Below are 12,599 nucleotides of genomic sequence, written 5' to 3'. Positions count from 1 at the left end.
TCCTCCAGCCACTCAAGATGACTCCTGGTGATCTCCTTCAAGTGCACTACCTATTTTCTCTGACAAACCCTCTGTCTCTTAAATTATAGTCTGTGAAGGGTAGACTATGAGCATTTTCTGATTTCATGGTATTAACCAGTCCTGTGACTCCGAAGACCCATCATAGGCAATATCCTCTGATTTTGTTAATGTAAAAATGGGTAATGCTCAGTTTAAGACTGGATTGAGGCTAGATTACCACTCTTCAGTATCTATAACTATACACAGAATTACTACCTACAATAATTTACAAAATAATTTACAAAATAATTTCAATGATTTGCAAAATAAAGCAAAGAGAAACAGAATTTTTTTGACTCTATATGAGAAGGAGTCAAATTACTAGTAATAGCAATTAAAGTGCCCTACTGAAAGCTATTTATTATAGGTTAGAGAGGTGGGACAAATTTTTAAAGGTCTGAGGACATAACTTTCTGAATATCAAAAAACAGCTCTGGATAGCTGGGCATGGTAGTGCACGCCTGTAATTCCAGCAGCTTGGGAGGCTGAGGCAGGAGAATTGCAAGTTCAAAGCCAACCTCAGCAAAAGCAAGGTGCTAAGCAACTCAGTGAGACCCTGTCTCTAAATAAAATACAAAATAGAGCTGGGGGTGTGGCTCAGTGGTCGAGTGCCCCTGAGTTCAATCAGTACCAAAAAAAAAAAAACAATTCTGGATAATGTAACTGGCCTCTTATAAACTGAGACCAATGCCAGGTTCCACATGCATTCTATATGAGGCTCATTATTACCTAATACAGAATCTCAGGCCACTTAAGATGAAGGTTTTAGGTAGCAGAAAGTTAACACCCCAAATCCCTACGTAGGATGCCCAATGTCTGGGACCACACTACATGAATGTCGTGATGAGCCTCTATCTGCAGTGAGCTAATCTCAATAGCGGAGAAAATATGAGCAAAGGAGCTGGCTTCAGAAACAAAGGCCCCTTGTGTATTTACACTTCAAAACCATATCTGGAAATTTAACCAATAAAGATGAAGTCTGCTTTAATTACCTTTAAATTTGAATAAATGAACTACACATCCTTACTTTTGTTTTCTTTCTCCTAAGCATTTACAATATTCTCCCATTTCATAAAACTTTTAGTTCAATTGAATATTATAAAAAATTCACTTGGATATTTTATTAGATTTGTTTGTATATACCAGGAGTTAAACATCAGACAGTCTATTCAATCCTAAGTGTCTCTTGTTACAAGATAGTTTGTTTCATACATAATTGGAATCTAATTCAATATTTCCATTATGTGTTATAAAGCACATGAGAACAAAACATCAGTTTAATGCAAGTAAAGTCCTATATTACAAACCTCTAATTCATGTTAGAATTCGTGATAGACAAATACTAATTAGCTATATGCATATCTATGTATTCATCAAGGCCTATTAAAAACAGAATGACTTTGTGTTGATTCTTTAAAACTTTTTCTTGGCTATATTAATGTAAAATACACTGGTATAGGAATTATACGGGGAAATACAAATGTAGCTGAGTTGAAAATTATTTATAATACATATTTCCAGTAGTCAATTTCTCCAAAATGTCCAGTAATAATCCAAGTCCCTGACATCCAAAGCTTTCCACCCAACTGAAAAATGGAAAAGGTGGGGTTATACATTGTCAGTCTTTATTTTGGAATATCATAAAAATGCTATATACCCACAAGTATTTTATACTTGCTATCCTCAAAATCATAACTATAGTATAAGAACAATACCAACGAGAAAATCATTCATGATTCGTTATCTTTGTAGTAGAGTTAGGGCTAAGATGGAATAAGCCAGGATGAGCAATTCAGCTTCCACCAGCCTGTGAGAGCCCGTCTCTTCCATGCTCTGTGTTCATAGCATCACATAAGTAGCTTGAAGTCATCCACAGCCATAACAAGTATTCCACATCTCTGGAATTGTCAAAAAACAGAGTTTTACCACCCATTTTCCTAGATTTGGCTATAAAACATTACCAGCACACCACTGGATAAACCCCATCTTGGACTACATCAAAGAGCAGAAAATGGGTAAATGAATGATGGTCTGTGGAGGAAAGATGCAAAGAAAAAGATTACTCACAATAATTAACATTAAAAATCAATGCTGTAGGAGAATATCACAAAGTACTGAAATGCAGCTCACTAAATGGTAAGAACTTCATATGTTTCAAATATTAGTTGCTTAAAAATAATTTGAATATTTCCATCCTGACTAAATTATACCTATTCTATAAAACCAATGACCCAATCATTATGTTTAAATAAGTAGAACCTTGTTACCACTGGACAACAGCTCACCCTGACCCCAGAAAGATTACGTTGGTAAAAATGAATACCTTCTTACACTGGTGACTTGGAAGCCTAGACCAATAACTAATAGAATGATAATAATCTGTCTCCAAAACAGTTGGGTGGGGGAGAAAAGCTATCCTAGGAATTCCTAGGTGAATATTTATTTGTATAAACGTGTTCATAGGTAAGAATTTATATGGTGTGTATAGAGTTGAACAGTAAGATATTAGAAACAAATTTTTATCAATAAAAAAGGACTTCATAAAGGAAAAAAAACAAATTTAAGTCATGTATAAGAAAACACTACTTTTTTTTTTAATGTAAGGTACCACATTCCCAACTAAATGAGAGTGAAAACTATAAGAACAGCATGATATTTGCATAAAAGTAGTCACAAACACAGAATAGAGGGCCTAGAAGTAAACATACAAATTAACAACCAACTAATTTTCAACAAAAGTGCTAGGAACATGTCATGGAGAGAAGATAGGTTTTTCAGTAAATGTTGTTGGTAAAACAAGGAAATTCATATGCAGAAGAGTGAAACTAGATTCCTAACCTATCACCTTTTTTTAAAAAAAAATCAATTCCAAATGGATTAAAGACTAAATGTAAAACCTGAAACTGTGAAACTACTAGATATAAACATGGGAAATGCTTCAGGACATCACTAATCATGAGGAAAATATATATCAAATCCACAATGTCAAATCCTCATTCTGGTATGAATGACTAATATCATCAAGTGCTGATAAGGACATGGAGTGAAGGGAACCCTTACACACTATTGGTAGGAGCAGCTGGTGAACTCAGCCACCATGGAAACAGTATGGAGGTTCCTCAGAACTTCAAAAACAGAACTACTACATGATCCAGCCATCCCCCTACTGGGATATATCTACAGGAAATGAAATCAGTGAGACAGAGAGACATCTGCACTCCCATGATTGTGCAGCACTATTCACAATAACCAATATATGGGAACAATCTAAGTACTCATCAGCTGATGAATGAATAAGGAAAATGTGGTACATATACACAATGGAATACCACTCAGACATAAAAAGGAGGAAACCCTGGCATTTGTGACAGCATGGATGGAACTAGAGATTATTAAATGAAGTAAGCCAGGTGCAGGAAGACAAAGACTGCATGATCTCACAAATGCATGGAATCTAGAAGAGTTGATTTCACAGAAGTTGGAAATAGAATGGTGCTTACCAGTGACTGGGGAGAGTAGAGGAGAGGAGGGTTGGGGAAATGTTGATCAAAGCATACGAAGTCACCACTAAGATAGAAGCAAGAACTCTTGGGGTGCTCTTGTACAACACAGTAACTACACATAACAATTATGAACTGGGTATCTGCAAAAGCCAGAAGGATTTTGAATTTCTATTTCCTCAAACACATAAAAATGTGTTTGAGGAAATAGATATGTTTAACCTGATCTAAACATTTTACAATATACACATGTATCAAAATATTACATAACTTTACATTATGATTTTGTGTTTATGATTTTTATGCTCCAAAATAAATTTAAGTACAAAAATATACTGTTCAAAATCTATGTTGTTCTTTTTCACTTTGAAACAGGTTTACCGTCTACAAATTTTCAGAATTTCTGATATTATAAAAAAGAAAAAAATTCTAAACAGGAAATTTCTTGCCATTTACATTGGCAATCTTCTGTCAAGATGATTTTCTTCTTATCTTCTCTGTGCAATAAAGTCATGGAATATCTAATTTAAGAATGCAAATATGAGGCCCCATGGGGTTGTGGCTCAGTGGTAGAGTGCTCACCTAGCATATGCAAGGCTCTGGGTTCGATCCTCAGCACCACATAACAATAAATAAAATAAAGGGCATTGTGTCCAACTAAAAAAATAATTTTTTTAAAGAATGCAAATAAATTGGAAAGATACTCCCTACAAAAGATGGACACCTGCCTGTTATGGCTAAAAAAAGTTAAGTAGATGTTTCGAGTTTTCCAATCAAGATGATAAATCAAAAGAGACCCTCTCATCATTATACAAAATACACGTATGAAGATATGAATTTGGTGTCAACATACCTTATATATAATCAGAAATATGATAAATTATGGTATAATGGTGTATTAAGAATTTTAATGCAAAATTTTTTTAAAAAAGTGAAGAGTCTACCCTCCACTATCAGCAATAGACAGACTTCCTGCAGATATTTCATGTCTTACATTCATATCTCACTTTGATGTCTCATGAGGATACCTAAGCACCTCTACAGTAAGGAAACAGTCCACATCTACATTGGCTAAAGGTGAGCATGTTACCTTATACACAGGCTAAAGTGAGTCAGTCCTCATCTGCACTGGTTCAAGGTGAGCAAGTCTATGTACATTAAACAGGAGAGGGAGGCACAGTGTTAGGTCTAGGAGAGGATGCCTGGTGGGCTCTAACACTCACAGACACGTGTCCCCCCTTTTATAGATCAGCCTCTTTTTAAAAAAATTTTAGAATATCAGGTAGACTATGCAATTTCAGAGAAACCAATTTATTAAGAAATATCACTGCATACAAAACAGCATGGGAAAAGGCAGGGGAAGGGTCCCAGGGAAAACAGTCTCATCTGATGTCCCCTGCAGGTGGAGGCATGGGAGATGCCTGATGTCCAGGTAGATCCAGGTGTGCTCCTGGCTGGACCCCCCATGTGAAGAAGCCCAGCCAGTAGGCACTCAGTCCTACAGCTGTTGGAGTCCATGTGACAAATGCCAACATAGTGACAGCATCCACGGAGCAAAGGCTCCTCTGGCTGGCTGTTTCTTCGTTTGGTCCATCTGAACTGTCCATTTATGTAGGAACCACCCGATTTGTGAACCTAGCAGGTTTCTGCTCTCCTGGTGTAGGAGCCTCGTTTTCGCCATCACATGAGGGTGTGCAACAGCACAGTCTGCGAAAGCACGCAGCCATCCTCCGCCTCACCCGCTTCCAGCCCTTCCTGTGGCCCCGGGGATGCACTGTGGTGGCATCTTGGGAGACATGGCTGGCTGCTGTTGATGGGCAGGGTTGGGCTGAGTCGGACACAGAGTGATGCTGGGAGGCTAGCCTGGGAGTGGGGGGCTTCTCATGCAGGCAGCGGAGACTAATGGCAGGCCAGCTGGCCCTTCTGAAGCCCTTCTGCCCTGACTCCTTGGCCTCCTGAGGCTGATGATGCTCACAGGGCAAGGGGAAGGTGTGAAGGGCAGGCTCACTCGCCCTCCTCTGCGGGAGGGCAGGGGAAATGGAAGGATCCCTTCTCACAGGCTTCATGCAGCCTGCCCCCTGGCTTATCTGCTGCTGGATTATGAGATAGGAAGCCATCACCTCATCAAACTTTCTCTGGGACAGTGACACCCAGGTACTGTAAGGGTCGTACCCCATGTCGAACAGCATTGTCAGTACTGTGGGGTCTGAGAGGTTGGGGAGGGGCACATCATGGTAAGATAAATTCTCCTCACCCTGATTCAGCCACGGGTCCGCCAAGATCTCCTCTGCCGAGAGCCTTGCTCTGGGGTCCACTGTCAAGATTTTCTTGATGAGTCTTTTGGCTTTGGCTGAGATATGCCAGGGAAATTTCAACTTGGGGTGTAAGATCTTCCTCATCAGCCCCTTCATGCTGGCCACCTTAAATGGGCGGTGTCCAGTCAACATAAAATACAAAAGGACACCCAGGCTCCAGCAGTCCACTGGGGGACCCTCGTGTACTTCCTTGAGGATACATTCCGGGGCCAGGTAGTCCAGAGTGCCCCAAAACTGGGCCAGCTTCTGCCCAGGCTGGAACATGACACTGAAGCCAAAGTCGATGATTCGGATGTTGCCTCTGGCATCCAGCACAACGTTCTGGGGCTTCAGGTCTCCGTGCAAGATGTGCATCTTGTGGCAGTAGCACACCGCACACGCAATCTGCCTGAAGAGTCTCCTGGCCTCCTTCTCCTGCATGCCCTTAGGCGGGATGAGGTCAAATAAAGATCCCCCAACCCCATACTCCATCACCATGTAGATCTGTGTGGTGGTTTCAATCACCTGAAAGAGCTGGATCACGTTCGGGTGGTTCAGGGTCTTCATTGCCAGTATTTCAGATTGGACCAAACTCTCCCTGCACCTTGGCAGGACTTTCACCGCCACCTTGGCCCCAGTGCGCAGATGGCGGGCTAGGATCACCTGACCAAATGCCCCCTGATCAATGTCCTTCACAACCTGGTAATGGTCTGTGAAGGCCTTCTCCTGGAAGGAGTCAGGCTCCTGCGTCACTACACTAAACTCACTACTCTTACTATGCATCCTAAGCAGGAACACCAACTAAGGATGCTAGCTAAAAACAAAGTAAGAAACTAAAACAACAAACCAAAATCAAAAAATAAAACAAGACAAAACAAAAAACCCAAATCAAAGAACCAATCGCCAAAGACCACAATCACCAACCACCAACCACCAAACGCACTAACTAGCTGGGAGTCCGACAGGTCACCACCAAGAGCTTCCTGTACTTATGGACAAAAACCCAGCCTCAGTCACTCTGTTATATACCCGGGGATTGAGACTCCCTCATAATGGCTCCTTGTGAGTTCAGAGCAAGAAATGGCCCAATCATGCTTGAGCACCACCCCCTCTGGCCATCACCCTCTGGGCCTACAGGACCTTTTCTACTTTCACAGTAAGAATAAGAATGGAATCCAAGAAGTATTTCACTTCAATGGGTTATGGAAACTGACATGCATTTTTTTAAATTAAAATTTGTACATTGCGCTTGTAGGGGACAGATGATGCGGGGAACCTAAGACAGCAGGACACAGTTTTATTTGGCTGCAGCCAGGTTCAGAGGGTACAGTTTTCACTGTTATCAATTAATGCCCTGACTCCCAAGTTTAAGTAGTTTCAGAATTTTATACCCAGTTTGTTAGGGGAGGGGCTCAGAAGTTCACAGTCTGCAGAAGTTCACACAAAAGCACATTTCTCTTTTATTCTTTTGGGAAAATTAACCCTTCAAAGGCAGTGCCTGAGAAGGAAGAGCTTCTTCTCCCCTTTCTTTCCTCCTCCTGCCAACTGTGACTATGGAGCCCAATTGGTAGCCTATACTGTCTTAGAAGTATAGACATCTCTGTGAAGTTCCAGCTCAAGGCCAGATGCCTGGTTAAAGGATTTGTCTTTTTTTAAATCAGATTTTGCAGCTATAAAGTACTATATTGGATCTATGTTTGTGAAAAACTAGTAAAAGGGCATACAGCACCAGAGTGCTGATTTCTTTTCTTTCCAGGGCAGTGGCCAAGTAAAATAGAGCAACAGGATAATAGGAAGTTTACCTACATAGAGCTCTTCTGTAGAGACTCTTCTGCTGAGAGTCCTAAGATCAATTACGGTGAAAATTTCTGGAGAAGTTTAGTTAAGATTTTCTGTGGAGGAAGGAATGCCACTACAGGACCTCAATGGACTTTTCATTTCAAGTCTAGAAGTCTGTAATAACTTAGCCTTTGAATGACCTCATTATATCTACACTGAAGATATTCAACTTCTTTATTTCCAACACTGAATAATGGGTGTCAAAAGGATCGTAGCCCCTCACATCATGATACTATATAATGCTCTCTTCCCTAAGATACTCTCAAGCATGGTATGCACAGCTATGGGGTTTAGAGAGAGGAAGCACTAAAGAACAAAACACAGCGGGTTCAAACATTCAAAGTGATAAAGAAAAAACCCTGATGGCCAAGAATCCTAGAACCAGTAATAGTGTCCTTCCCAGACGGGGAAGACATGGAGGCATTCTCAGGGCCCCTTCATGCTGCTGAAAGCAAATGCCGTGGACTGGGTGATTTATTAACAAATCATCTAGTCCCAGATCTGTAGACTGGCAACTTCTAGGTCAATGCAATTTGGTGCTGTGTCCTCATAGGATGGAAAGGCAGAAAATGGAACTCATTTCCTCAGAACCCCTCACCCTACATCTTTTCTATTTTTTCTTTTTGTATGTACTGGAACTCAACCCATCACCCAGGAGCCTCTCACACTTTAAGCAAGTGCTGTACCACTGAGTTAGATCTGTCCCCTTTTAATTGTGAGACAAGTTCTTGCTGAGTTGCTTAAGCTGGGCTTGAATATGTGATTCCCCCTGCCTCCGTGTCCCGAGCAGATAGGCTTAAGGCCCTTGTGGTTTAAAAATGAGGTGTTCCCCAAAAGCTGCTGTTAGTTAAGGCAGGAATGTTCAAAGGTAAAATGAGTGGATTGTGAGAGCTGTCCCTAATCTGACCCTACTCGTTTCAATGGATAAATTGGGTGTTAACTGTAGGCAGGTGGAAAGTGACTGGATGGGTCACTGGAGTAAAGCCCTGAGAGGGTGCTTCTTTCCTGTGTCTCCTTTCCTTGTTTGTCCCATGTTGCTTTGAAAGGAGAAGCTTGGCCCTGCCCCAGGATGTGCTGCGTCATGTTTCGACCAGTACAATGTTTTTGGCCATCTCTGGATTGGGAACTCTGAAATCCTGAGCTCCTAATAAAGTTTTCATCCCTAAGTTGTGCTTGTTGGGTGGTGTGACTACAGCATCAAAGAAAGCTAAGAGAAACATAAATTGGTACTGAGAAGTAGGGTCATTGCTACTAACTGGACCACATTGATCACAAACCATTAAAGCTGGTTTGCACTAAGAATACTTAACAGTTTAGAGATGCAAGCCTCAGAAATTTTGGAATGTAGTAAGCAGATGAGGAATTTTGGGAGGAGCTCAGAAGACCAGAATACCAGCAGAAATGCTGACCATACTAATGAAGTTTCAAAGGAAATGGAGACTCTACATGAAATTGGACTAGAACCTGCTTGTGTTATTTTCCGTCAAAGAACTTGATCGCATTTTGCCCATTCGCTGAGACCCTGTTTTAGGCTGAATTTTAAAGCAAGGAAGTAATTAATAGAGTTGAGGAAATTTACACACAGTACAGCATTTAGTCACTGGCATGGATATAACTGGCAGCTTTTAGCCCAGTTTACTGTGAGAAGGGGGAGTAGCAAGCAGACTTAAAAAATTTTACAACCTGCAGTTTGGACAGTTATGCACATGGAAAGCTGAGGCTAGAAAAGATGTGCTTGTTGAAGAGTTACAGATCCTAAAGAGATGCTATGTACATTGCACAAAAACAATAGAGAAGATGAGTATCTCAGGAATTTGCAAGACCATACCCACTCAGGGTGGATCCAAGGCCCAGAAGCGAATAATTCTTTGAATACAGGTCATGGGATCCTCTGCTGACCCAATGTCTAAAATGTTGTTTCACCATGCTAAGGTACACAGGCCCTCAGAGGCCACTTTAGCCTTGATTCCACACACAATGCATACACTTGTTACATTCCTGACATTAGGAACCAAGGGAGTTGGGATGCAGATATATATGTGCAGCATTCTGCAAGTTACTGAAGTTATGCTGCTGTATGGTAACATCAGACTGGTTTCTCTTTCTCGTGTAAAACGACCCTCATGGGAACCACAAAGAAATACCCTGGGGAATATCTTCTAAATGAAAGGAATTGGAATTTAAATGTTTCACTATAAAAATCAACTAGATTAGAAAGAAGGTAATTTTGGAAAAATGAAAGGCACAGCAAATTTAACGCTTCCCTGGTCTTCTTATAAGGGTGCAAGACACAGCCAACTTGCCACCTGGCCTACTCTCCTTATAAGGACACTAGTGCCAATGAACCAGATGCCCATCCTATCCTCCTTATAAGGTCAGAAGTCCCAATGGACAACTGCCCATCCTGCTCTCCTTATAGGGACACAAGTCCCATGGAACCACTAACCTAATCTGCTCTCTTTATGAGACAAAAATACAACAGTACCAACACCACACCCTGCTCTTTCTATAAAGCAACTCACACTGAACCAAAAGCTTGTCCTATTCCCTTAGGAGCCAATCTTGTGGTAATTACATCATCATAATGCCATTTCCTTCAGTCTTTTTAGAATCTAAGCATGCTTTCCAGGGATATATTTCAACCCACATCATTATATTCTTAGTTTTCTAATAGTTTTTATCCATAGATGTTGAATTTGCCCTGTTATTCTATTCTTATCAATAAAAATGTATTATTATATAGGGATTTTCATGTTTACTTTAGGATGGAATTTGAACACTCAATTTTGGGTTTCTTCCATTGTTTATTTTGACACTATGATTTCTAGTTAATGATCTAGTAATGCTAGCCTCATAAAATAAGTTGTGAATTGCTCCTTGCTCTTCTACTTCGGGGAAATGATTGCATAGAATTGTACTGATTCTTCTTTAATTGTGAGGTAGAATTCTCCATCTATACCCAAGATCCCTTTGGAGATTCTCAAATTAGCAACTTAACTTCCTAATGATCACTGGACCCTGAAAGGTTCATATCGTTGGGTAGTTCATGCTTTTCAAAAATTGGTTTATTTCAGTCCATTGGAGCTTATATTTTCTGTTGTTCAGTTCACATTTTCTGATACATGAAAATAACAAGATTTTGCTCTGTTGCTAAGCCTGGGCTTGAACACATGATCCCCCTGCCTCAGAGTTCCAAGCAGATAGGCTTTTAAGCCTTTTGTGGTTTCAAAATTAGGTGTTCCCCAAAAAGCTGCTGTGTGAAGGCAGGAATATTCAAAGGCAAAATGACTGAATAGTAGAGCTGTACCTAATCAAACCCTACTCATTTCAATTGACTAAATGGGTGTTAACTGTAGGCAGGTGGAAAGTGACTGGAGGAGATGGGTCACTGGAGTAATGCCCTGAGAGGGTGCTTCTTCCCTGTGTCTCCTTCCCCTCTCTCTGCTCTGATATTGCCATGAAGGGAGCAGCTCTCCTTTGCTTGGCCCTTGCCCCATGATGTGCTGCCTCACTGAGCTCACACTGGTGCTCAAGCAACCTTGTTCTTCTACATCTCCAAGTGCCATTTGTCTCTTTCCAATGCCATCATTTTCCATATTTCTCTATCCCACCCATGGCCCATGCAGGTGGTGGAATTGAAGGTTCCTCTTGGGTGGAATAGGCTGGCTGTGAAATAAAGCTAAGAAAGAGAAAACAGCAAAGAAACTAAAGGACATCGGAAGTATTTTTAAAAAGCCGGTGTGGGGGGAGGGCGTGGAGGAGGGTTGGAAGGCTCTTACATCTTAGGGACAGAGCTTTCACACTGGAAAGAGGATAAGAGCTTGCATTTGCTTTATTTGTATGGCAGAAATATCAAATGTCTTCCATAGAATGTTCTTCACCAATTAATATAGGAGATGGGCTGTCCAGTTTCCAACAGGTTACACCCAACTTCACAGCTAGCCGTGCAGTCTCCCTAGCATTGCACAATCCATTGAGTGAAAGGAGCCACAAAATAGTTTGCAATGCCAAACCTAAATCTCAAGGCCAAGTGAAGATGTTCAAATAAGCTCAAATAATTCACAAATGGCATCCCACATTTCCTTATGTTCCATAACACTGGTTCAGGTACATGAATACTTGATGCTCTGCAAGACCATTTTTCAACCCTGCAATCCACACAGTGCTGATAATACCAGCTCTCAAACTATGCTCACCATTATGTCAGCTCTGCTCCACATACTTTACATTTACAACTCATTTAATTTTTGCAATTACCTCCCATGGCAGGGACTATTATTCTCCCTTTTCTTACATGAGAAACTGAGACCCAAATGGTTGAATAGTGTGCACATACCCATACGAATGGTGAATAAATAACCAGGATTTAAATATGTGTCCTAGATGCTGATGCACTTCCCCACCCTGACCCCCAGCTCTTCTGTGTCTAAACACACAGTCATGATAGCATTATGACAATAAGGCCAATTGGGCTTATCAGGAAACCACTCATGGTACAGTATGGTGCTTTTAAATGATTAAAAAAAACAGTTAAAAAAATCAACTATTCCTTTTTAAAAAGTGACTTCTTATTCTTATAATAAAAAAATCAGGCAAATTTGGGTAGTAAAATATTACTCAGTTTAGTCCAGTTTCTTTAACTAGATCCTCTGTGGTTCCAAAGAAAAATTCATTGCATGTTGAATTATGGAAATGCTTTCAGGCTTCACTGGAGTATTCACATGACTGTATGCATCTGCGAAACTTCATTAAACAATGCAAGTAAATGTATTTTATGGTATATAAGTTTCAGTTCAATATTATGGCATTCTTTTTAAAGAATGTGGGCCCTGAAAAAAAAAAAATCACACCATCACCAGAACCAACTTTTTAGAGTCCCAAATAGCAGTTCTCTGTTAGAAGTGCC

At 40.6% G+C, this 12,599-nt stretch overlaps 1 protein-coding gene across 1 annotated transcript; it reads right to left on the bottom strand.

The window, feature by feature from the left end:
* Nucleotides 1-5,167: 5,167 nt before the first annotated feature.
* LOC143411430 (putative sperm motility kinase W) lies at nucleotides 5,168-6,637 on the bottom strand. The gene has a single exon (XM_076872215.1). The coding sequence runs from the start codon at nucleotides 6,635-6,637 to the stop codon at nucleotides 5,168-5,170; it is 1,470 nt and encodes a 489-aa protein (XP_076728330.1).
* Nucleotides 6,638-12,599: the final 5,962 nt, after the last annotated feature.

The sequence above is a fragment of the Callospermophilus lateralis genome, chromosome 12 (assembly GCF_048772815.1).
Source record: "Callospermophilus lateralis isolate mCalLat2 chromosome 12, mCalLat2.hap1, whole genome shotgun sequence".
NCBI lineage: Eukaryota > Metazoa > Chordata > Mammalia > Rodentia > Sciuridae > Callospermophilus > Callospermophilus lateralis.
Note: the sequence above shows the minus strand (reverse complement) of the source record. Positions and strands in the feature narration are given on the sequence as shown.